Source organism: Physella acuta, unplaced genomic scaffold, assembly GCF_028476545.2.
Source record: "Physella acuta isolate Inbredline_101_S28 unplaced genomic scaffold, ASM2847654v3 ptg000156l, whole genome shotgun sequence".
In the NCBI taxonomy this organism is placed as follows: domain Eukaryota; kingdom Metazoa; phylum Mollusca; class Gastropoda; family Physidae; genus Physella; species Physella acuta.
In genome coordinates, this window is record NW_026731675.1 from 484,918 (window position 1) to 512,208 (window position 27,291).

Consider the following 27,291-nt stretch of genomic DNA (forward strand, 5'->3'; position numbering starts at 1 on the left):
ATGCAACAAATTCTTCATGCAACAAGTTCCCCATACAACAAGTTCTCCATGCAAAAAGTTCCCCATACAAGTTCTCCATGCAACAAATTCTCCATGCAACAAGTTCTCCATGCAACAAATTCTCCATGCAACAAGTTCCCCCATACAACAAGTCCGCATGCAACAAATTCTCCATGCAACAAGTTCTCCATGCAACAAATTCTCCATGCAACAAGTTCTCCATGCAACAAATTCTCCATGCAACAAGTTCTCCATGCAACAAATTCTCCATACAACAAGTTCTCCATGCAACAAATTCTCCATGCAACAAGTTCCCCATACAACAAGTTCTCCATGCAACAAATTCTCCATACAAGTTCTCCATGCAACAAGTTCCCCATACAACAAGTTCTCCATGCAACAAGTTCCCCATACAAGTTCTCCATGCAACAAATTCTCCGTGCAACAAGTTCCCCATACAACAAGTTCTCCATGCAACAAGTTCCCCATACAAGTTCTCCATGCAACAAATTCTCCATGCAACAAGTTCCCCCATACAACAAGTCCGCATGCAACAAATTCTCCATGCAACAAGTTCTCCAAGTTCCCCATTAAAGTTTACATTTACAAAAAAGAATTTCCAATAAAAACTTGATATTAAGACCGAATGAAACAATCTCTTGTGTGTAAACTGAGTGCATCTGTTCCATAGTTCTTACTTTGTTACTTACAAAATTTTGACTCCACCTGGTATAGTTATGTTATTGTTTAACCCACAGCAGTCTGTGCCCTATCTGATGGGATATAATTAACAATAACAATGTGGGTTGTCATGAAACTGTCCAGCATCTCCGTATTTCTTTAAAACCTGCACGCTACATTACATTTCTAGTGGGGAAAAAACATTTTAAAAAACTAAAATCTTTAACTAAAAAAATAACAATAAAACAAAACAAAATTTATAAAAAAAATCCATCTCTATCAAAGCAGGAAGCCTTAAGGAAATGGGAAGTTTTAATTACTAGCACTGTACGGGCATGACAACTTGGAGAAAAATTGATGAACTGTAATGGCTGTATGGTGGGGAGGGGGGGGGGGAGATGCGGGGGCGTTCAGGCCTATTTGCACTGATAGAAATTAGCTTTGTTTATTTTAAAAGTATCTGTCGATTTTATTATTTTCAAACGCGATTTAAAAGTTTAATAAGGTTATTTTTCGTGTCTTTTAACCCTATATGGCATAGCGTTGCAGTTTTGCAACAATACTTTAGGAGTAATCAAGTACTGTATTATTTAATATTTTGTTTCGTTTTCAACTTATTTTACTCCGGATAGCACTTTTTATTACATTTTATACCGGAACTCTTTTGAAAAGAAGATTTTTCTTTTTCAAATCGGACATTTTTAGAAGCGATCTACACTTTTCTGCTTTTTGCTAAATGGTAAGTATAAAATTACGTTAAAACCTGGTTAAAACTATAATAAACTAGCTGAAAAAAATATATTTACAATAATAACTATGCATTAGTACTAATGTAGTTGATTCACAATAAAATTTTTAATATTTCATTAGTAAGAGCCTAGGTTTTGTATTGTTGTAGTAATGCAACTACATGCAACGGAATAAATAAAAATGGCTCTGCTCTGAGCTAGACTTTAGTTTACTTGGTAATTATTTCTATACACAAAATAGTTTATTTTATGATGTGAAATACATTTAGTGTTGTGGCATATTATTTAAAGCTTCTAGATCTAGTTTTTGCCTATAATAATCATAATAAATTATAGCCTAACAATAGTTTTATTAGTTTTATTTATATATTTATCGTTAAGACTAGAGCTAGACTAATGAATAACCTTTTGTTTTTATTTTAGGCTTTCACATATTCATAACCATGGATCCAAGAGTCTAATTTGAAAGTCTTCTACCAGTTTATTCTGAGCTACTCCTTTTGGCTCAAAAGATAGTGAGTTGTCCAATGATGAATTGAAATAGAGAACGTAAACAGTACCCGGGTCCTATCGGATGTTGGTGATGAAGATTTGTCTGACGTAGTTGAAGGTAACATTATTATTGCATACTTTAAAGGTTTGATTGTAGATTAGTAAAGCATTTATTGTTTTGTATACAATTATTGCATAATTTATAACCAAATAATGTTCTCAAAATTTATTTCTACAGAGTATGCCCATTTGCGAAAAATGATGAAACTCCTCAGGACCTTCGCAATTGTCTACACCAAGGTCTTCATTAGCAACAACACAATGATCAGTCCCAGTATACAGCAAATGTTCCACCATTTCCTGATCCTAGGAGAGAAGCCAAACATCAGAGGCGGCCATTGGATTATTTCAACGACATCTTTACAGATAATCTGTGTTCGGACAGTTGTGTATCAATCCAACCTGTACTGTCCTCTAACATGACATCAACAGTCCTTTAGCACTGGATAAAGATTATTCCTGGAAATTAGATTTTACATAAACATTGTAAAAAATTCCTAAATGCTGAGTGTATTGGAGCCTTGCCACCAAGTTTGTTACGGTCACATACGTCATGACCATCAACAGATTCAAGCGGAATAAGAATAATCTGCACCTGTCAAACAATGTCCTCAGCAGGACAAACAATCCATTAGCACTGGATAAGAATGAGCTAAAACATTTCCTAGGAATTGTGTGTATTACATAAAGATTCTAAAAACTCTTAGATGCCGAGTGTATTGGAGCCTTGCCACCAAGTGTGTTACGGTCACATACGTCATGACCATCAACAGATTCAAGCGGATAAAGAATAATATACACCTGTGAAACTATGTTCTCAGCAGGACATAAACAATCCACTAGTACTGGATAAAGATGAACAAAAACATCTCCTGGAAATTGTGTTTTACATAAACATTGTAAAAAAAAATTCTAAATACCAAAGATCTTGGTGCCTTGTCACCTAATGTGTTACTGTCACAGACATAACCATCAATAGATTCGAGTGGATTAAGAATAAGCTACACCTGTCAAACAATGTTCAAAGGGCAGAAGTTGACCAATATTGGAATTCTGTGCTTATCAAACCCCATGCCATCTGAGATTCTAAGTATTCATGAGCAAATCGACCCATTCACATATCGAAGGCAAAAGCAGTCCAACCTACAACCATAGAAAGCCATATAGATGGGCTACAAAGTCTTTGTTGTGTCCAACAACTTGTATAATCCAAGATTTTGAAGTGCATACAGGTAAAGCTACAAAGGGACAAGATGGGGACAAGTGCTGTTGCTAATATTGAGCAGACATTATTACAGAGTGTTCCCCAATATGTTGGGCTCAAGATTTACAATAGACAATATCATTTAGTTCATCATTTAGTTGCAGGTTGTCCTGCACCAAGAATGCACAGAAGTTTTTATTTGTTGTATAGCAAACAAAAAAAATGCTAATAAATATTTTACTAAATAAACCTTCATGTAATTTTTCAGTTGTTTTTTTCTCTTTCAGTGTACATGTTTTTACTTTTGTTTTCATCATAAATAAGCTTACATGTTACTATTGTTACTCCCAAATGATTTGTACAAGTTATTTACATTTCTATCAACAATTCTATATAAATATTTTTTTTGCTTATTATGGAAAAAAAGTTTGACCGTTGCGCATAGTTGCAGAATTGCAACGACCAAAAATGTTGTGATATTTATCATCTATTCAAAAAAAAAAATTCCCTACATCTCAAGTTAGTCCATTTGCTGTAGAAATATGAAGTCAAAAAATTTTTACCAAGTAAACCAATAATTCATGCAATAAAGGGTTAATTGGGAATTTCCACAAGGGTGAGTTGTATGGCTCGTTTAATAATTGGGAATATCCGATCGTTTGATACGAGTCGGTGTTAATAATTTGGAATATTCGCAGTATTTGTAATGAGCATTGTGGTCGATCACTTTATGGTAACAATATTACAGAAAGTGAAACCTTACAATCTTTAACAGACAACACCAGCCCACATGTATGTTAAAGTTTAACTCCAGCAGTACGTCATTGACATTTGTTGGTCACACTTCGTCTAATGTCACACTGCAAAAACACTATCTTCCTCAACCTGTCCTTGATTCTAGCCCCGAATTAACTCACTCACACCTCAACCACGATTTACTCGACTTCACCAGAACTCTAACAGAAAATTTACCCTGACTATCGTAACTCGACTTTATCCCTATCCACTCAGTTTACCCTAACCCCACCCCACTCAACTGACCCTAACCCCACCACACTCAACTGACCCTAACCCCCACCACACTCAACTGACCCTAACCCCACCACACTCAACTGACCCTAACCCCACCACACTCAACTGACCCTAACCCCACCACACTCAACTGACCCTTACCCCACCACACTCAACTGACCCTTACCCCACCACACTCAACTGACCCTTACCCCACCACACTCAACTGACCCTTACCCCACCACACTCAACTGACCCTAACCCCACCACACTCAACTGACCCTTACCCCACCACACTCAACTGACCCTTACCCCACCACACTCAACTGACCCTTACCCCATCACACTCAACTGACCCTAACCCCACCACACTCAACTGACCCTAACTACAATCTGACCCTAACCCCACCACACTAAACTTACCCTAACCCCACCACATCCAACTCGCGCCCAACTCAGTTACCCCCCTTTAAATTACCATTTATAAAGTGAAAAATATCTCGCCCTTAGCCAAGAATTTCTTATTGAATCCACTCAACTTTGAATAATTCACACGTTCTTCCCCCAGCTTCATCCCATTGAAAAACTCGAATAGAAGCTGATTACTTTTCGTTGATACCCCTAGAGTCTTTCTACACTCAAGTGGTCCGCCATTGTACTGCGGCCCGCCACTTTGATTGGACCACCACTACAGTATAGACCACCATTTTAGCTTGACCACCAATACAGTATAGACCACCATTTTAGCTTGACCACTTATTTACTATAGGCCACCACTTTAGCTAGACCACTAGTTTATTATAGACCACCACTTTAGCTAGACCACTAGTTTACTATAGACCACCACTTTAGCTAGACTTGTTTAGTTTTGACCTCAACGTTCACTTGACCACTAGTTTATTATAGACCACCACTTTAGCTTGACCACTAGTTTAGTTTGGATCTCAACGTTCACGTGACCACTTGTTTACTATAGACGACCACTTTAGCTAGACCACTAGTTTAATATAGACCACCACTTTAGCTTGACCACTAGTTTACTATAGACCACCACTTTAGCTTGACCACTAGTTTAGTATGGACCTCAATGTTCACTTGGCCAGTCACCTTACTGAAGCCGAATATGAAGACTAACGTGGCTGCCATTTTTGTCCTTGCAGGACCTTACTGTCCTGGTGTCTGGGACACGATCCTCTGCTGGCCAGCGGCCAAGGCTGGCACCAAGGTCTACCTGCCCTGTCCACCCATGCCTGGCCTGGTCCCAGAAAGTAAGTCAATCAAAATGTTTACCTTTAAATCTATTTTATTCACTGACTGTAACCATTTTCTTATAGACTAACCAATATGAAAATGATTTTTTTTCAAACAGTACACGGTAACTGAATAATTTTATTCTATGAACTCGTAATAAAAAAAATGACCATTTTGTAGTGACTTAACACCAAAACGACGAGTTTGACCTGTTCTGTACCTGTATGACCTCGTACACCTGTTCTGTACCTGTATGACCACGTACACCTGTACCTGTATGACCCCGTACACCTGTACCTGTATGACCCCGTACACCTGTACCTGTATGACCCCGTACACCTGTACCTGTATGACCTCGTACACCTGTACCTGTATGACCCCGTACACCTGTACCTGTATGACCTCGTACACCTGTACCTGTATGACCTCGTACACCTGTTCTGTACCTGTATGACCCCGTACACCTGTACCTGTATGACCTCGTACACCTGTACCTGTATGACCACGTACACCTGTACCTGTATGACCACGTACACCTGTACCTGTATGACCTCGTACACCTGTATGACCTCGTACACCTGTACCTGTATGACCTCGTACACCTGTATGACCTCGTACACCTGTACCTTTATGACCCCGTACACCTGTACCTGTATGACCTCGTACACCTGTACCTGTATGACCACGTACACCTGTACCTGTATGACCACGTACACCTGTACCTGTATGACCTCGTACACCTGTATGACCTCGTACACCTGTATGACCTCGTACACCTGTATGACCTCGTACACCTGTACCTGTATGACCACGTACACCTGTACCTGTATGACCTCGTACACCTGTATGACCTTGTACACCTGTATGACCCCGTACACCTGTATGACCCCGTACACCTGTGTCCCCAGACAAAGCCTGGAAGAACTGCGGCCCCGAGGGACAGTGGGAGACCAAGGAGAAGGGCGTCTACACTAACGGCACGGGCTACACCTACTACAGGGATTGCTACTCCCGGGAAGCGTGGGAGGCCTACGTCAAGTACCTCAGTAACAAGACAGTGCAGGAGAAGGAGGTGACGTCATATTTTCAGCACTGGCGGCTAATTAATTACTTGATTACATTTATTAAACTGTACATAGAGATATAAAATTCGTTAGTCTTAGCTCTAAAACAAATTATCGCATTGAAATAATTAAATCTTACAGACGTTTTTAAATCGTATTTGCCATAGAATGAATTGTATTGAATTGTAGCGTCGCCAAAGGTTGGTTACTATGGAAAGTTTCTTTAAATAAGTTTTATGTCTTAAAATGTAGCTGTAAGCGAACACTTTCTATACTACATAGGCGTCACACATACGTCACACATACATCAGAACTAGGCTCCCCTATCACATATACCTAAGTATGGCACCACATACACTAACAGTGGCTCCCCATAACAGACAATGCTAAAAACAAAATGCAGGTCATGTGGCGCCCGTTGAACCAGAATTCGGCGCCCCATAGCCGATAAAGTGGGGCGCTAAAACGTACCCCACCTCCCGTGGCTCAGTGACCCACCAGCCAGTAAAATCTAGACACGCCTTCTCATACACGTAGAAGCCATAGTCTGATGTTTTTCATCACGTTTTTTAAAAAAAAAATGTAGCTATTTCTACATCATCACAAACACGTGCACTCTCTCTCTCTCTCTTTCACACACACACAATCAATTACATTGATTAAAAAAACAATGGCCACGTCCAAAATCGAATCAAAGGCGCAGACATTTTTTCCTCTAATTGAAATTTGAGTCGAGTCATTTGTGAACATATTTCACTTTTTTCTCCCTGTCCGAAGAATAATCCTAGAAATATAATATAGGGTTGAACCGGAAGTAAATCAATTTCGATTTCACAATCGTTCAAAGTATCTTATTTTTGATATAACTCAAGGATGTTTTGTAACTTGAATATATGATCGAATACACTTTTAAACAATATTTTTAATTTTGGGCAGAATCGATTCTGTAACTAAACTTCTCAAATTCGATAGTCAATTTAAAAACAACAATTCCTGATCAACTTTATAAAAACTTAATTATTTGTTGATTGAAATGTGCTTAAGATATGTTTAGCGCTGTATTGCAACTAATGAGTGTATTGTCTTCAGATGATAAAAGAAATCATCAACAACTCACGGACGTTGGAGATTGTCGGTCTGTGTATCTCGGTCGTTACTGCCATCATCTCTCTCGTCATCTTCTGTTATTTCAGGTGGGTCTCTTTTGTTGTACGACTCTTTGTTGTACGACTCTTTGTTGTACGACTCTTTGTTTACGACTCTTTGTTGTACGACTCTTTGTTGTACGACTCTTTGTTGTACGACTCTTTGTTGTACGACTCTTTGTTGTACCACTCTTTGTTGTACCACTCTTTGTTGTACGACTCTGCACTGGACTCTCTTGCTTACTATTTGGTCTCTTTGTTGTAAACACATGCACATATGTATATATAGATTTTTAAGTGTATATATATATATATATATATATATATATATATATATATATATATATATATATATATATATATATATATATATATATATATTTATAAATGCTGTAAATATATATCATTGTGTACAGCTGTCTGTTGTGTACACCTCTGGAACACACCTATACAGCACCTGTTTTCCTACACCTGCTCTAAAGAAATCAGGAAAACAACCTGTCAATAATCCAAGAACAAAAACCCACCTGACCTTGAATTAGTATAATTGGGGATTCTATTAAAGATTTAATTGCATACAAGATTACCTTTTGGCTTCAAGTGCAGGGATATTATTTTAAAAATGGAATATGTAAAATAACAATGCTGATTTTTTAAATTATTTTTTTTTGTGAGCGAAACTTGATATTTCAAAGGAAACCACTGTTTGTGTCTGCACAAAGTTAGTTTCCCTATCAACAGCACCAGTGTGGCTGTGGTTTAGCCACAGTCGATGTCATGACATCCACATTACACCAAATTTAAGGCATCACACCCATGTCATTCAGACCAAACGCATTTAATAAATTCCTCACATAAATCACCTTTAGACAAACAAATTCAACAGTCATCACATAAATCACCTTTAGACAAACAAATTCAACAGTCATCACATAAATCACCTTTAGACAAACAAATTCAACAGTCATCACATAAATCGCCTTTAGACAAACAAATTCAACAGTCATCACATAAATCACCTTTAGACAAACAAATTCAACAGTCATCACATAAATCGCCTTTAGACAAACAAATTCAACAGTCATCACATAAATCACCTTTAGACAAACAAATTCAACAGTCATCACATAAATCGCCTTTAGACAAACAAATTCAACAGTCATCACATAAATCACCTTTAGACAAAACAAATTCAACAGTCATCACATAAATCGCATTTAGACAAAACAAATTCAACAGTCATCACATAAATCGCCTTTAGACAAAACAAATTCAACAGTCATCACATAAATCGCCTTTAGACAAAACAAATTCAACAGTCAACACATAAATCGCCTTTAGACAAACAAATTCAACAGTCATCACATAAATCGCCTTTAGACAAAACAAATTCAACAGTCATCACATAAATCGCCTTTAGACAAACAAATTCAACAGTCATCACATAAATCGCCTTTAGACAAAACAAATTCAACAGTCATCACATAAATCACCTTTAGACAAAACAAATTCAACAGTCATCACATAAATCGCCTTTAGACAAAACAAATTCAACAGTCATCACATAAATCGCCTTTAGACAAAACAAATTCAACAGTCATCAAATAAATCGCCTTTAGACAAACAAATTCAACAGTCATCACATAAATCACCTTTAGACAAAACAAATTCAACAGTCATCACATAAATCGCATTTAGACAAAACAAATTCAACAGTCATCACATAAATCGCCTTTAGACAAAACAAATTCAACAGTCATCACATAAATCGCCTTTAGACAAAACAAATTCAACAGTCAACACATAAATCGCCTTTAGACAAACAAATTCAACAGTCATCACATAAATCGCCTTTAGACAAACACATTTAACAAATTCGTCACATTAAACGCCTTTAGACAAAACAAATTCAACAGTCAACACATAAATCGCCTTTAGACAAAAATTCAAAAGTCATCACATAAATCTCCTTTAGACAAAACAAATTCAACAGTCATCACATAAATCGCCTTTAGACAAAACAAATTCAACAGTCATCACATAAATCGCCTTTAGACAAAAATTCAAAAGTCATCACATAAATCGCCTTTAGACTAAACAAATTCAACAGTCATCACATAAATCGCCTTTAGACAAACAAATTCAACAGTCATCACATAAATCGCCTTTAGACAAAACAAATTCAACAGTCATCACATAAATCGCCTTGAGACAAACAAATTCAAAATTATCACATAAATCGCCTTTAGACAAAACAAATTCAACAGTCATCACATAAATCGCCTTTAGACAAACAAATTCAACAGTCATCACATAAATCGCCTTTAGACAAACAAATTCAACAGTCATCACATAAATCGCCTTTAGACAAACAAATTCAACAGTCATCACATAAATCGCCTTTAGACAAACAAATTCAACAGTCATCACATAAATCGCCTTTAGACAAAACAAATTCAACAGTCATCACATAAATCGCATTTAGACAAAACAAATTCAACAGTCATCACATAAATCGCCTTTAGACAAAACAAATTCAACAGTCATCACATAAATCGCCTTAGACAAAACAAATTCAACAGTCATCACATAAATCGCCTTTAGACAAACACATTTAACAAATTCGTCACATTAAACGCCTTTAGACAAAACAAATTCAACAGTCAACACACCGATGTCCAGTACATTTTTCCTCCAAACCAAGGCAACATCTTTTGAAAATCACGTGACATTTTTTCTACACCATAATGAGATATTTGATCATTCCCGGGCAAATCTCCCTGCTCATTTACATCAGCCAATCACCTCAGGCTGCTCGGGTCACGTGATCAACATTTGATTTATTCCCATCTGTGTGGATGTACCCGGAGTTCTCACGGGGATTCCCGTTGCCTCTGGTCAGGTTTAGCTACGGCTAGAAGAATATAATGATATAGGGGGTCATTGTGGGGGTCATTGTGGGGGTCGTTGTGGGGGTCGTTGTGGGGGTCGTTGTGGGGGTCGTTGTGGGGGTCGTTGTGGGGGTCGTTGTGGGGGTCGTTGTGGGGGTCGTTGTGGGGGTCGTTGTGGGGGTCGTTGTGGGGGTCGTTGTGGGGGTCGTTGTGGTGGTCGTTGTGGGGGTCGTTGTGGGGGTCGTTGTGGGGGTCAGATTTAGCTGCAGTCATTGTGTGCCCTCGACAATAGAATGCATCCAGTAAAAGTCTGACATTTTTTAATGTATCCACTAAAAGTCTGACATTTTTTAATGTATCCACTAAAATGATTGACATTTTGTATATCCACTGAAAAGTCTGACATTGTGTAATGTATCCACTAAAAGTCTGACATTGTGTAATGTATCCACTAAAAGTCTGACATTTTTTAATGTATCCACTAAAATGATTGACATTTTGTATATCCACTAAAAGTCTGACACTGTGTAATGTATCCGCTAAAAGTCTGACATTTGTAATGTATCCACTAAAAGTCTGACATTGTGTAATGTATCCACTAAAAGTCTGACATTGTGTAATGTATCCACTAAAAGTCTGACATTTTGTAATGTATCCACTAAAAGTCTGACATTGTGTAATGTATCCACTAAAAGTCTGACCTTGTGTAATGTATCCACTAAAAGTCTGACATTTGTAATGTATCCACTAAAAGTCTGACATTGTGTAATTTATCCACTAAAAGTCTGACATTTTGTAATGTATCCACTAAAAGTCTGACATTGTGTAATGTTTCCACTAAAAGTCTGACATTGTGTAATGTTTCCACTAAAAGTCTGACATTGTGTAATGTATCCACTAAAAGTCTGACATTGTGTAATGTATCCGCTAAAAGTCTGACATTGTGTAATGTATCCGCTAAAAGTCTGACATTTGTAATGTATCCACTAAAAGTCTGACCTTGTGTAATGTATCCACTAAAAGTCTGACATTGTGTAATGTATCCACTAAAAGTCTGACATTGTGTAATGTATCCACTAAAAGTCTGACATTGTGTAATGTATCCACTAAAGTCTGACATTTTGTAATGTATCCACTAAAAGTCTGACATTGTGTAATGTATCCACTAAAAGTCTGACATTGTGTAATGTATCCACTAAAAGTCTGACATTTTGTAATGTATCCACTAAAAGTCTGACATTGTGTAATGTATCCACTAACGTCTGACATTGTGTAATGTATCCACTAAAGTCTGACCTTGTGTAATGTATCCACTAAAAGTCTGACATTGTGTAATGTATCCACTAAAAGTCTGACATTGTGTAATGTATCCACTAAAAGTCTGACCTTGTGTAATGTATCCACTAAAAGTCTGACATTTGTAATGTATCCACTAAAAGTCTGACATTGTGTAATTTATCCACTAAAAGTCTGACATTTTGTAATGTATCCACTAAAAGTCTGACATTGTGTAATGTTTCCACTAAAAGTCTGACATTGTGTAATGTTTCCACTAAAAGTCTGACATTGTGTAATGTATCCACTAAAAGTCTCACATTTTGTAATGTATCCACTAAAAGTCTGACATTTTGTAATGTATCCACTAAAAGCCTGACCTTGTGTAATGTATCCGCTAAAAGTCTGACATTTGTAATGTATCCACTAAAAGTCTGACCTTGTGTAATGTATCCACTAAAAGTCTGACATTGTGTAATGTATCCACTAAAAGTCTGACATTGTGTAATGTATCCACTAAAAGTCTGACATTGTGTAATGTATCCACTAAAAGTCTGACATTGTGTAATGTATCCACTAAAAGTCTGACATTGTGTAATGTTTCCACTAAAAGTCTGACATTTTGTAATGTATCCACTAAAAGTCTGACATTGTGTAATGTATCCACTAAAAGTCTGACATTGTGTAATGTATCCACTAAAAGTCTGACATTTTGTAATGTATCCACTAAAAGTCTGACATTTTGTAATGTATCCACTAAAAGTCTGACATTTTGTAATGTATCCACTAAAAGTCTGACATTTTGTAATGTATCCACTAAAAGTCTGACATTTTGTAATGTATCCACTAAAAGTCTGACATTTTGTAATGTATCCACTAAAAGTCTGACATTTTGTAATGTATCCACTAAAAGTCTGACATTTTTTAATGTATCCACTAAAAGTCTGACACTGTGTAATGTATCCACTAAAAGTCTGACACTGTGTAATGTATCCGCTAAAAGTCTGACATTTGTAATGTATCCACTAAAAGTCTGACCTTGTGTAATGTATCCACTAAAAGTCTGACATTGTGTAATGTATCCATTAAAAGTCTGACATTGTGTAATGTATCCACTAAAAGTCTGACATTGTGTAATGTATCCACTAAAAGTCTGACATTGTGTAATGTATCCACTAAAAGTCTGACATTGTGTAATGTTTCCACTAAAAGTCTGACATTTTGTAATGTATCCACTAAAAGTCTGACATTGTGTAATGTATCCACTAAAAGTCTGACATTGTGTAATGTATCCACTAAAAGTCTGACATTTTGTAATGTATCCACTAAAAGTCTGACATTTTGTAATGTATCCACTAAAAGTCTGACATTTTGTAATGTATCCACTAAAAGTCTGACATTTTGTAATGTATCCACTAAAAGTCTGACATTTTGTAATGTATCCACTAAAAGTCTGACATTTTGTAATGTATCCACTAAAAGTCTGACATTTTGTAATGTATCCACTAAAAGTCTGACATTTTTTAATGTATCCACTAAAAGTCTGACACTGTGTAATGTATCCACTAAAAGTCTGACACTGTGTAATGTATCCACTAAAAGTCTGACATTGTGTAATGTATCCACTAAAAGTCTGACATTTTGTTATGTATCCACTAAAAGTCTGACCCTGCCCTCCCCAGCACGCTGAAGTGCCACCGGACCAGAATCCACAAGAACCTGTTCGTCGCTATGATTGTCCAGATATCCATGAGGATCATCCTCTACGTGGACCAGCTGGTTGCCAGGGAAACGGGGGGCAAGATCGCCGGGGCTGCTAGTGGCGACAGCAACACCATCTACGACACGGTGAGTTGGTGTCGACAGCAACGCCATTTACGACACGGTGAGTTGGTGGCGACAGCGACGCCATTTACGACACGGTGAGTTGTATAGGTGGCGACAGCAACGCCATTTACGACACGGTGAGTTGTATAGGTGGTGACAGCAACGCCATCTACGAAATGGTGAGTTGGTGGTGACAGCAACGCCATTTACGGTATGGTGAGTTGGTGGCCACAGCAACGCCATTTACGACACAGTGAGTTGGTGGCGACAGCAACGCCATTTACGACACAGTGAGTTGGTGGCGACAGCAACGCCATTTACGGTATGGTGAGTTGGTGGCCACAGCAACGCCATTTACGACACGGTGAGTTGTATAGGTGGTGACACAAACACCATCTAAGACGCTACACCAACGCTACCAGCGCTTGAATACTGATCGACTTATTTACAGCAGTTTCGTGTATCACACCTTGCATTTTGCCTTAAGTTCTATATAATTTGCAATCAATATAATTTTAATTTATTTATTTTGGTTTTTCGCCTCAGACATGTGGTTTAGAGCTTCAGTTTGCCTTGCATGTTCGCTTTAGTTTTACAGGTTTCATTATCGACTTGTGGGGATTGATACAGATTTATTTATTTATTTATTTATTTATTTTTTTTTAATAATGATATCATTGATACAGATTTAAAATAGTAATTCTTTAGTGTAGGACCCTACTAACCATCATTCAAATTAAAACACATTTTTTATTATTTATAATTACCACCAAATTCGCGTCGTTTTCATAGTGTTTTTATAGCACCACAAAATTCACGTCATTTTAATAGTCCTATTATTTCACTAAATAATTCGTGTCATTTAATACTGCTACTATTTCACTACAAAATTCGTGTAATTTTAATCGTGTTATATTTTACCACGATCAATTATAAAATATATTGATCGGATCATTTCTCTGTGTAGGGTACACGCCCTTGCCTCGGGTAGTGCTGATCTCCCTTGCTAAAAATGCAGTGCACGCATCTAATTTTAGCATCAGAAAGTGCATCTTTAAGAAGATTTGTAGCTCACAATCAAAGCAGCAAACAAGCTTATTAGGCTGATTTTTTTTATTTCCTGATATTTTAAGTGGCTTAACGTCTCAACAAGACCAGGGTTAGGCTCACACGTTTGGCTGTGGCATCACGTGACGGTTGGTTGTAAACATGAAGGGGTTGACTTGGTGCTCCCGTCCGCCTGTGGTTGGGTCGAGATTTGAACTGTGTCGCTTGCTGCTCCACTTACTGTGACAGAGATACAGCTCTAGGCACTGTACGAGATAAATGAGAGTTTCAGTTTGGTGGGGCGGCATCAATTATGTTATTGGAGTGTATTATAGTTCATTAAATTAAATAAGTAGAAATACATAAATACATAGGCACACACACACATATATATGTATATATATATATATATATACATATATATATATATATATATATATATATATATATATATATATATATATATATATATATATATATATATATATAAAGTTAAGTTTGTTAGAAATACTGTCATAAATATTGAGAGTAGAAGAGAAAAAAATAACTGCACAACATTTTTATTCAATGTGGCGTGTCCTAAAAAATTTTGTGCAACAACCTATTCAGCTTCTATTTGGAGAACATAATCTTTCAATAAGTCAAAAGAGATTTTATTTGATAGATTTAAAGTCACGGTCATCAATCTTCGGCCCCAGGGTCGTATGGGCACTGTAAAGAATAAATAAGGTTTTTAATTGGTTTAATATGATTGTAGTAGGCCAATATATAACATTAAGGTGATTGTGTTTCTGCAATTATAGCATCTTAATTAAATCATAACTTCCCGTCCTGCTCGCTAAAAATATTTTAACAGAAATAATTTTTACTCACATTTTTTCTTCAAAGCCTTAATTTAATAAAACAAAAGTTTTTATACTTTGTTTCATTACACACAAACCCCCAGCCCTCCCCATTCGTTTCCCCTTTGATCATTTAGAATGTAACGGAAAAAGAACAGATAAACGATGACAGTCTGATTATTCGCGAACGATGATAATAGAATATTCTTTTTTTGCCAAGAACGACAACCCTTATCATTAACGACAACTCTAGCGCATGTTATTGTCCAAGATGTTTTTTTTGCCCCGATCGTGGCTTGGAAAATTTATTTCACACTGAATAAATAAAGCGACATGCATTACATTATATTTGTTGTCCGGGGTATTTTTGAAGGCTGGGTTTCTATTTCAAGAAATGGAAAATCATGATTAAATAGCTGGTTTAAGGGAGATAATTTATCATCATAGAGTTGAAATATTCGAGAAGATTTTTAAAAATAAATTTAACCAAGCTAAATATTTGAGTACTACTTTTTTGTGTGCTAATAACCACTGGTATCTTATTCATGTATCACACCGACACGCTGACAAACACACACACACACACACAGACAAACACACACACACACATATTACGTATGTACAGAGTTTAATGTTTTGTACAACAATTTTAGGGACCACTTCCCTGTATGTCGAGACGTAATGAGTGCTTACGACATTCACTTATCTCTATACAGTGTCGTAATACCGCGTTTACACTTGCGACATTTATACCATACATTTCTAGGAAAAAAAACTTCGTCATAGGGCTAAGATAATAGGGGAGCCTACTCCCCTACTACGAAGTTGTTTTTTCTAGACGTATATAGTATACATGTCGCAAAGGTAAACGCGGGGTAACGAATACTCACAATATTTAACCTTCAACAGCTGTATCACGTTCCACCGGAAGTTGCCCTAAACCACGTGACTTTGTGTTTCAGCCAATCTTCTGTGAGGTCCTGTACAGCCTACTGGAGTACACAAAGACTGTCAAGTTCATGTGGATGTTCATAGAAGGAATCTACCTCCACAACATGATAGCCGTCTCCGTCTTCTCGGGGAAGCCCAACTATATTGTCTTCTATTCCATTGGCTGGGGTATGCTTATTTTTAGCTCAACTTTACTCAGGAATGCATATCTGTGTAGTCTTCTATTCCATTGGCTGGCGTATGTTTATTTTTAGCTCAACTTTACTAGAGGAATGTCTATCTGTATAGTCTTCCATTCCATTCGCTGGCGTATGTTTATTTTTAGCTTAGCTTAACGCGATATGTCAAATTATATAATCTTCTATTCTATTGGCTGGAGTTTATTTTCAACTCAGCTCGATTGTCCTGTTATATTGTACGAGCCGACCCGCGGTGTATCATACGCCGCTATTTAGTTGTTGTTTTTTCTACTTTTCAGTAATTCATAATTTGTGAATTCGACAGTACCAATGCTGCCACTGAAAATATTTGCTTTAAAACACTACCCCCCCCCCCCCCCTTCCCCCCCCCCCCCCCCCCCGTGAAAGCAGCCTCCTCTTAGTTACCTCCTCTAAGTTTAAAATCGTTTCAAACTAAATTATCTGCCCCTAATAGACGTCACCTAACCCGGCTCTACGATTGCATTATGTAAACATTTAGCGTGAACCACAGCTCACCAGACCATGTGAGGTGGGGGGGGGGGGTGGTAGCGATAGAGAGGAAGAGAGGGGACTGCAAGGCTCGCTTGCAGCTTGTTTTCTAACGTCTCCCAGAAGAAAATTATATATATAGATTCTATACAATGGCGATATTCTGTATATTTTTAGTTTTAGTTGAGTTATGTGGGGAAACATTTTTTTAGGGTAAGACTTGCCTCTATTTCATGAAAAAAAAACTTATAAAATATCAAGAAGAGTTTTGTATTAACATGATAATTGTACTTAACATTGGCTATTTTTCTACAGGCTTTCCTATGTTACTAACAATAGCTTGGGTGATACCTATGTCCCAGATCTACGAAACGAGGTAGGTCAAGGTTACTTCTCTCAGTATAGTCTTGTTTTCAACGGGTTCGATGATGTAGGCCTACACTATAAAAGTTTAACAGGGCAATAATTGTTCTAGATCTAAGTGTTGACGTTTTCATTTGTGGTAGATTTTTGTTTTCATAAACAAAAAATAAACAATTTTTTTTATTTAAAAAACCCTCACTTTTGCCGTTTATGGTTTTTATGACTTTTTCTTTTATGTAAAATCAATTGTAATGTTATTTTTTTTTTACGATTTTGCGAAATATTTTCAAATGTTTTCTAAATTTAGAATGTGAAACAATTATCTAATTAAAGTAAATCACGTTGCAGCTCATGCATTACTATTTCAGCTAACATTAAAGCTTTTTGCAAAATAGTTTTTATTTTTCTGTTTTATGTAATCCTCATGAGATATCTATCCACTGGTGAACTTAAAAAATCCACATCTAAAACATTACATTCACTTTAGATTAAAAATAATCTCTTAAAATCTAGGCTATATATTTATAAATTTCCGTTTTTTTTTTTTGGTTGTTTTTTTTTTATATTTTATTTCTGTATAATTTGATTACACATTTTTGAGATAAATTTGTTCCATTATTTATGCCATGATTCAGCGGGTTGTAGTTTTTGCATGCTCCGTGATGGAGATTTATTGAGTCTTGTCATGGGGATGGGGGGAGGGAGGGTGAACCGGCTTAAAAAAAGGAATGGACTTTGAGACAAGGAAGCTTTTAGCGACCGTTATTTTATGGCCATAATACAGAGGAGATATCCGCTAGTATTAGAAGACGTGGTCTGCAACCAGACTACAGAAATCTGCTCCCCCCCCCCTCTCTCCGGTACCTTTATGTCCTCCTTCCATCATACCATCCTCGCTCTCTCTCTCTCTCTCTCTCTCTCTCACACACACTCTCTCTTTCTCTCTCTCTCTCTCTCTCTCTTTGTTTCGTAACGTAACCTCACTCTTTGATCTAATCTACATTACACTGACGTCATTTCGTGACGAAATTTTATCTTGTTTTGTCAAGTTTCTATTGAGACTTTGGGTCTACTTTCTTCGGTTTAAAACTTTAAAAAACCCAAATAAATTTCTTGTCTCTGAACCCATAAACAAATGTCTTATCCGACAACAAAACGTCTTATCCCATAACAAAATGTCTTACCCAGAACCCAAACAAAATAGAAAAAAAAATGCCCCCCCCCCCCCGCCCCCCCCCCGCCAGACTAACCATTTCTCGCTGTGTTTGTCCCCAGATGCTGGTTCGGCTACTACATGAACCCGTTGATTTGGATCATAGAGGGCCCTCGTGCTGCCGTCATGGCGGTAAGGTCACTTCCTGTCCTGGCTCTGACCTCCCAGTCTCCAGCAAACACTCGACCCTCGTATAGATTTATAAAGTATAGAAATCTATCATAGCAATAGAGAAGTAGTCAGCTAACCAAGGCTTATGATTAGCATGGGGTTTTAAGTAGTAGTTTTAAGAACATACTATAATCAGTGTTTTCTCCAGACTTTTTATTTTTATTCTCATGGGGGGGGGGGGGGGAGGGGGGCACTTGAATTTTCGAGGGGGGGAGGGACGGACTAAAATTTCTGGGGAGGACGACACACGATTAAAAGTTCATATTTTCTATCTAAATTCAATTTCATTCGGGGGGGGGGGGGGGCGAGATGCCTGGAAGAAACACTGACTGTAATTTAAATAGCGAAAGAAACAAGAACATATTTGCTTTAAAAATTGTCTAAACAATTTAATACAATCGATCACAGCAAAATTTTTAGTGCAGATCCTAAAATAAACTACCATACATCTTTTACAACATTGCTCTTTACCCAAAGAAAACTGTTAAATCAAAAGATCAGTACGGGGATAACTATTATTATACAAATAAGTTTATTTTTTCCTAATTTATTGTGTTCTAAACTTGGAAGAAAAAAAACCTCCCGTCTAGCGTACTTTTTTTCACAACAAAAGTTCCACATGAATAAATCATCTCCAGCCGTACTAGTCGATAATCTATTTTCTAAAAATAGAACTGGTCTACTTTTCACCAAGAAGCCGTACATAGGTCTCGACTTGTCGACTGTATCACAACTACACTCTTCTATTTCACGGTCGAGATTCTATTTTTTTTTATCTTCTCGCTTGTAACATTTTTTACCTCCTCACTTCACACTTTCACGTCAAGCTTTACATATCACGATGTCTGACACTTATATGGTGTAAAAATTAATTATTTTAGCTATTTTAAAAATAATTTGTACATAAGGAGAATATAATTTCTTACATAACGCTTTCTGTTTTTTTTATATCTGGCATCGAGTGAATATTAAACCACATTTTTGTGTTAATTAGCGTGTTAAATTGCTGTGTTCAGCATCCCGCAACGTATTTAGTTTAACCCTTTTGGTTAAACTGTTTACCTGTTAAAGTGTCAAACCACTGAAGTTAACTTAACAACGAATGCTAAAAGGGTAACCAGTCAAAATGCGTCTGAATAGAAGTTGAACTTATATTATTGTCAAATTAGGACAAGGTGTAGTATGTAATGTTAAACCCCTGGGTTAACCTATAAAATATGTCGGATGGTTAACCTACTATGACTGGGTGCAACCAGTTAAACGTAATTTAATAAATAATGTTAAGACACTGAGGTTTATTTTTTAACCCTATTTTATTGTATAAAGTTAAACTATTGAGGTTTATTATTGGAACTAATTGTAATTAACAATGTTAATTAAACCACTGTGTTGACCTTGTCACTTCCCCACCAGGTGAACCTCTTCTTCCTCCTCAACATCATCCGTGTCCTCGTTATGAAACTCAGGGAGTCGCAGACAAACGAGGCCAACAAATTAAGGTCAGTTCTGATTGGTTACTGGTCGCCATGGCAACCGTTTCATAAGTGTCACAGATCTGTTATATAGGTCAGCTGTACAGCAATCAGAGACAGAGCTGTATGTTGTATGACTTGTGCTGGATGGTTTTTGTTAGGACTTGCATAATAAATAACATGTGAATTTAAATTTTTAAAGTAGGCCTATAACATAACGAATGTTTACCTACGGCATTTCTTAGATGGGTTGGGGACCTTAGGGCGATAAATGGGATGTGTTGGTTGACAGAGTTGAATTGTGATTTTGTTGCAACTGATAGAAGAACTAGCTGGGTGTGAACTGAATCTGATGATGTTAAGGAAAACTTAAGCAATTTTTGAATAGCGATAATTTCAGGCTGCTTGAAAATAATGGAGCAGAAAAGTTTTTGACAATAGAAAATGACATCATATGTGAGTGGCAGTGACATCATATTTGACATTCAGTGACATCAGATGTTACAGGCAGTGACAAAATGTGACAGGTGATGACAAATTTGACAGCCAGTAACATCAGTTATGACAGGCAGTGACAACTAGCAATAAGAGCTGTATTTGACAACCATCCTCTGACACCCACCAGTGACAACCACCCTCTGACAACCACCCTCTGACACCCACCTGTGACAACCACCCTCTGACACCCACACATGACAACCACCCTCTGACACCCACCTGTGACAACCACCCTCTGACAACCACCCTCTGACAACCACCTGTGACAACCACCCTCTGACACCCACCTGTGACAACCACCCTCTGACACCCACCAGTGACAACCACCCGCTGACAACCACTCGTGACAACCACCCTCTAACACCCACCTGTGACAACCACCCTCTGACACCCACCAGTGACAACCACCCGCTGACAACCACTCGTGACAACCACCCTCTGACACCCACTCGTGACAACCACCCTCTGACACCCACTCGTGATAACCACCCTCTGACACCCGTGACAACCATCCTCTGACAACCACCCTCTGACACCCACTCGAGACAACTACCCTCTGACACCCACTCGAGACAACCACCCTCTGACACCCGTGACAACCATTCTCTGACACCCACCTGTGACAACCACCCTCTGACACCCCTTCGATACAACCACCCTCTGACACCCGTGACAACCATTCTCTGACACCCACCTGTGACAACCACCCTCTGACAACCACCCTCTGACACCCACCTGTGACAACCACCCTCTGACACCCACCTGTGACAACCATCCTCTGACACCCACTTGTGACAACCACCCTCTGACAACCATCCTCTGACAACCACTCGTGACAACCACCCTCTGACACCCACACATGACAACCACCCTCTGACACCCGTGACAACCATTCTCTGACACCCACCTGTGACAACCACCCTCTGACACCCCTTCGATACAACCACCCTCTGACACCCGTGACAACCATTCTCTGACACCCACCTGTGACAACCACCCTCTGACAACCACCCTCTGACACCCACCTGTGACAACCACCCTCTGACACCCACCTGTGACAACCATCCTCTGACACCCACCCTCTGACACCCACCTGTGACAACCACCCTCTGACACCCCTTCGATACAACCACCCTCTGACACCCGTGACAACCATTCTCTGACACCCACCTGTGACAACCACCCTCTGACAACCACCCTCTGACACCCACCTGTGACAACCACCCTCTGACACCCACCTGTGACAACCATCCTCTGACACCCACTTGTGACAACCACCCTCTGACAACCACCCTCTGACACCCACTCGAGACAACTACCCTCTGACACCCACTCGAGACAACCACCCTCTGACACCCGTGACAACCATTCTCTGACACCCACCTGTGACAACCACCCTCTGACACCCCTTCGATACAACCACCCTCTGACACCCGTGACAACCATTCTCTGACACCCACCTGTGACAACCACCCTCTGACAACCACCCTCTGACACCCACCTGTGACAACCACCCTCTGACACCCACCTGTGACAACCATCCTCTGACACCCACTTGTGACAACCACCCTCTGACAACCACCCTCTGACACCCACTCGAGACAACTACCCTCTGACACCCACTCGAGACAACCACCCTCTGACACCCGTGACAACCATTCTCTGACACCCACCTGTGACAACCACCCTCTGACACCCCTTCGATACAACCACCCTCTGACACCCGTGACAACCATTCTCTGACACCCACCTGTGACAACCACCCTCTGACAACCACCCTCTGACACCCACCTGTGACAACCACCCTCTGACACCCACCTGTGACAACCATCCTCTGACACCCACTTGTGACAACCACCCTCTGACAACCATCCTCTGACAACCACTCGTGACAACCATCCTCTGACACCCACACATGACAACCACCCTCTGACACCCGTGACAACCATTCTCTGACACCCACCTGTGACAACCATCCTCTGACACCCACACATGACAACCACCCTCTGACACCTGTGACAACCATCCTCTGACAACCACCCTCTGACACCCACACATGACAACCACCCTCTGACACCCACACATGACAACCACCTGTGACAACCATCCTCTGACACCCACTTGTGACAACCACCCTCTGACAACCATCCTCTGACAACCACTTGTGACAACCATCCTCTGACACCCACTTGTGACAACCACCCTCTGACACCCACTTGTGACAACCACCCTCTGACAACCACCCTCTGACAACCACCCTCTGACAACCACCCTCTGACAACCACACGTGACAACCACCCTCTGACATCCACACATGACAACCATCCTCTGACATCCACACATGACAACCACCCTCTGACACCCACTTGTGACAACCACCCTCTCTAATAATCGATAACAAGCTTAATTTCCCCAAAAGGTTTCTCCTGCTAAAAATATGACCAGATTCCATCTTGACCTTGAATGATATCCGGGGCAGAGATGTCAAGCTGACCCGTCGTTAGCCTCTTAAAACGAAATTTGGGCGCCCGCTTTTTATAGGCTATTTATTCATGTCTTTTTATAGCTCAGACCCTTAGACAGGCAGAGTGGTCGCGAGGCAATCAGAAGATATTCCCCGTGGTGCTCCAGACATCTCTTATCTGCTACAGCCCATATTGTTACAGATACTATTTAGTTTCTTATCTGCTACAGTCGATATTGTTACAGATACTATTTAGTTTCTTATCTGCTACAGCCGATATTGTTACAGATACTATTTAGTTTCTTATCTGCTAAAGCCCATATAGTTACAGATACTATTTAGTTTATTATTTCCCAAAGACGATATTGTTACAGATACTATTTAGTTTCCATTCTGGTGAAAATTTTATTGATTACAGATATTATTTAGTTTCCTATCTGCTAAAACGGATATTATTTACAGATATTAATTTATCTGCTAAAACGGATGTTTTACAGATACTATTTATAGAAAGCTGTTGACGTCACACATACAACCGGATGAAGACTACAGCATATACAACCTTTTTTAGTGACATATGACATAGCAACGTGTCATTTATCCAGATGACATACGACAGATGAAAAAAGTTCTTCTAGCCCACACAAAGCTATCAATGCTATTACACAAAACGTTCACCTAATTTCAACCATCATGTTGTCATTGAAGAATTGCAATAATTACTTGTCCAATTTTACTCCTCTCATTAGCCAGTTTGTTGTCGTCTTGCTTTAGGCATCTCATTAAACCCAAACACACAAATTACAAGATTGCTGCCATTTTCAGCTTTGATGACTGATTTAAACCTTTGAGCACTAAATCAGTTTTTTTTTAAGTTTTCATCCACCTGTACTATTTTTTTTAATTACAAATCGATTTTATTCCGTACATAATTACATTATATTCTATTTTAATATTATGATTTTAATTAAGGAGTGGTTAGTTTGAAGCAAATTGTAAGCGAAGATTGAAATTTTAAAATGAAGTTTTTTGAAAGAATAGATTGACATTTTAAAATGAAGTTATTTGAAGGAATAGATTGACATTTTAAAATGAAGTTATTTGAAGGAATAGATTGACATTTTAAAATGAAGTTATTTGAAGGAATATATTATGTCGGTTAAGACGCGCTAATTTAGCTGGTGATTGTATCTGTGATCACGTCCGCTTAACGTGGAGCAAACAATGGGTGTTGTGGGAGTTTATTCAAAAATGGAAAGCTCAAATAAATTATGGTCTTTTGGTAAAAATGGACGTTATTTATTTAATGGCGATTAAAGGGTCGTTATTCAGTTGGCTAAGTGGTCGTTATTTAGCCAGTTACCAGACAGTATCTCGCCTAAGTGGGTGTTATAACGTGATTAAAGTTAGACAACTCAGCGTTTTTTTTTCTGTTTTTTTCTGTTTTTTTTTCAAGTTTTTTACTAAAAAGAAATGTATTATTTATTTGTTATCATATATGTATATGTATATATATATATATATATATATATATATATATATATATATATATATATATATATATATATATATATATACATGTATAAAATTTAGTTATACATAAAGTGTGCAGATTTTTTTTAATAGTCCATTACAAAATTGTTTTTTCTATGAAACCCACCTTGACTTTTCTAGCAGTTGCCGTTATTTTTACCCCAGGAAAGCTGTGAAGGCGGCCATTGTCCTGCTCCCACTGCTCGGGCTGACCAACTTTGTCGTCATGCTGGAGCCGGACGGAGCTGACGCCGTCAAGTTCAGCGTCTACAGCTTCTCCAGCTCCTTCCTCAACGCCTCGGAGGGATTCTTCATCTCCCTGCTCTACTGCTTTCTTAATGGCGAGGTAACTGGGGACACTTTTATTTTAAACCTGCATTCAAAGGGGGGGGGGGGTAACTAGGAGGGATTCTTCATCTCCCTGCTCTACTGCTTTCTCAATGGCGAGGTAAATGGGGACACTTTTACTTTACACCTGCATTGGGGGGGGGGAGGTAACTAGGAGGGATTCTTCATCTCCCTGCTCTACTGCTTTCTTAATGGCGAGGTAACTAAGGGATCCTTTTACTTTAAACCTGCATTCAAGGGGGGAGGGGTAACTTGGGGGCCCTTTTACTTTATACCTGCATTCAAGGGGAAGGGGGGGCGAGGTAGCTAGGGGGGCCTTTTACTTTAAACCTGCATTCAAGGGGCGGGGGGGGGGGGGGGGTAACTGGGACACTTTTACTTTAAACCTGCATTCAAGGGGGTGGGGGTAACTAGGAGACCCTTTTATTTTATTTCTAAACGGCGGGTAACTGGGGGGGGGGGGTGCACATTTTACTTTAAACCTGCATTGAAGTTGGGGGGGGGGGGCGAGGTAGCTAGGGGGGCCTTCTATTTTATATCTAAACGGTGGGTAACCTGGTGACACTTTTACTTAGTATCTAAACTGCAGGTAACTGGGCGGACCTTTTACTTGAAGCCTGCATTCATTGGAAGTAGTAGACGGCCATTTTTTTAGTCTGTTTTTTGAGGTCATTGAATTAGAGCTGGGTGGGTGGTGGCGGGTTTGGGAACTCAAGCCGGACACGGGTCATTAAATGTTGATAAAACACAACCCGAAAAATTGTTGGGGGCTTGGTGTTAGAATAGCCGGTGTTTGCTATAATTAAAATAGCCGGTTAAGTTATAAGAAAGCGACTGGACGAAATAAATTATCCTTGCAGTGTAGAGAATCCTGGTCCATTGGGTGTCGTATGTAGGGGTGGCGGGGGGGGGGGGGGGGGTACCCATATGGGTGTATGGAACTAAATTATTGATAAAGAGGGGGGAGGGGGTAGAACTATAGGCTATTGCTTTACATTAGCTATGGTGTATAGTTCAGATAGTGTTTTTTTCGTACAATAACCAATGCTCTATTTGTTTTTAATTCTCAAAAATTGTTGGTACCAAAAATAATTCTTTACAATATAGTGCAGTAAAAATAAGAACAGGGTTTATAAAGAGTCAGATTTTAGTTTTATTAGAAAATATGAAATTGTTTTTCGTTATATCTTAAGGTTTTTTATACATGTACAGACTTAAAATATCAGTTTTCCTTCAAAACAAAGTGAACTAAATATGTCGTCATTATTTTGACAGTGTATTGAAGTTAAAAAAAAACAAGTCATATCATTTTATTTTTTTCAAACTCCCAATTTGTCTTTGAAGCACTGCATCATTTTTTGTGTATGTTTTTTTTTCACGGGCACATTGCGTGGTGTTGCTGTTACGTCATGCTCTACCTCTCCCTTCATCTGACTCATGCGACAGGTACAACACGCGCTCCGTCGACTCGTGATACGTCACACGGCCTATTACGCCACGGACGTCTCGGCGGCTGCCTGGCGTAATAACACAACGAAGGTACTTCCGGTTGCTTGTCGCTACCACTTCCGGTTTGCATGATCAACTATGGGTGTGACGTCACTATATATGCACGGCCTTCAAATTTAGTCTGGGGTGTGACAGCTAATGGCCTTCACATTCGTTTTTAGACATTTCAACTTTTTATTAACTACCATAATTTTTTTTAATTATTTTAAATTTGAGATAATTAAACTTAATTTCCTGAAATATAAATTCATAAAGTAAAGGCTTCATCATTTCAAACAAAAGTTAAAAACCTTTTTTACATTTAAAAAAAAAATCTATTTGAAGAGAGTTTTTACTTTGAAGAAAACCCTAGATGTGAAAGCCATTTTAAGCTAAATATAGACGAGGATTATAGTGTATTGGCAATTGTTCGCTGTTCGCTAATTGTTGTCGCAGCATTGTGTTGTTCTTGTAGAGTCATCAAGTACACAGCATGAATATAGATTCAATAGACAACTTCCCCAGTAGAAATGCTTGTTGAGTACTCACAGCATGAATATAT

The 27,291-nt window shown here is 38.6% G+C and overlaps 1 protein-coding gene across 1 annotated transcript in view; it reads left to right on the forward strand.

Annotated features, from left to right (window-relative positions):
- Positions 1-27,291, forward strand: part of LOC131935746 (PDF receptor) — a 52,717-nt gene that overhangs the window by 20,606 nt on the left and 4,820 nt on the right. Inside the window, exons 3-11 of the mRNA XM_059292387.1 lie at positions 5,358-5,465; positions 6,357-6,520; positions 7,602-7,705; positions 13,506-13,671; positions 16,502-16,658; positions 17,495-17,555; positions 18,818-18,887; positions 20,340-20,425; positions 25,059-25,239. Coding sequence (XP_059148370.1) covers positions 5,358-5,465; positions 6,357-6,520; positions 7,602-7,705; positions 13,506-13,671; positions 16,502-16,658; positions 17,495-17,555; positions 18,818-18,887; positions 20,340-20,425; positions 25,059-25,239 — 1,097 coding nt within the window. The remainder of the gene's footprint in view (positions 1-5,357; positions 5,466-6,356; positions 6,521-7,601; positions 7,706-13,505; positions 13,672-16,501; positions 16,659-17,494; positions 17,556-18,817; positions 18,888-20,339; positions 20,426-25,058; positions 25,240-27,291) is intronic.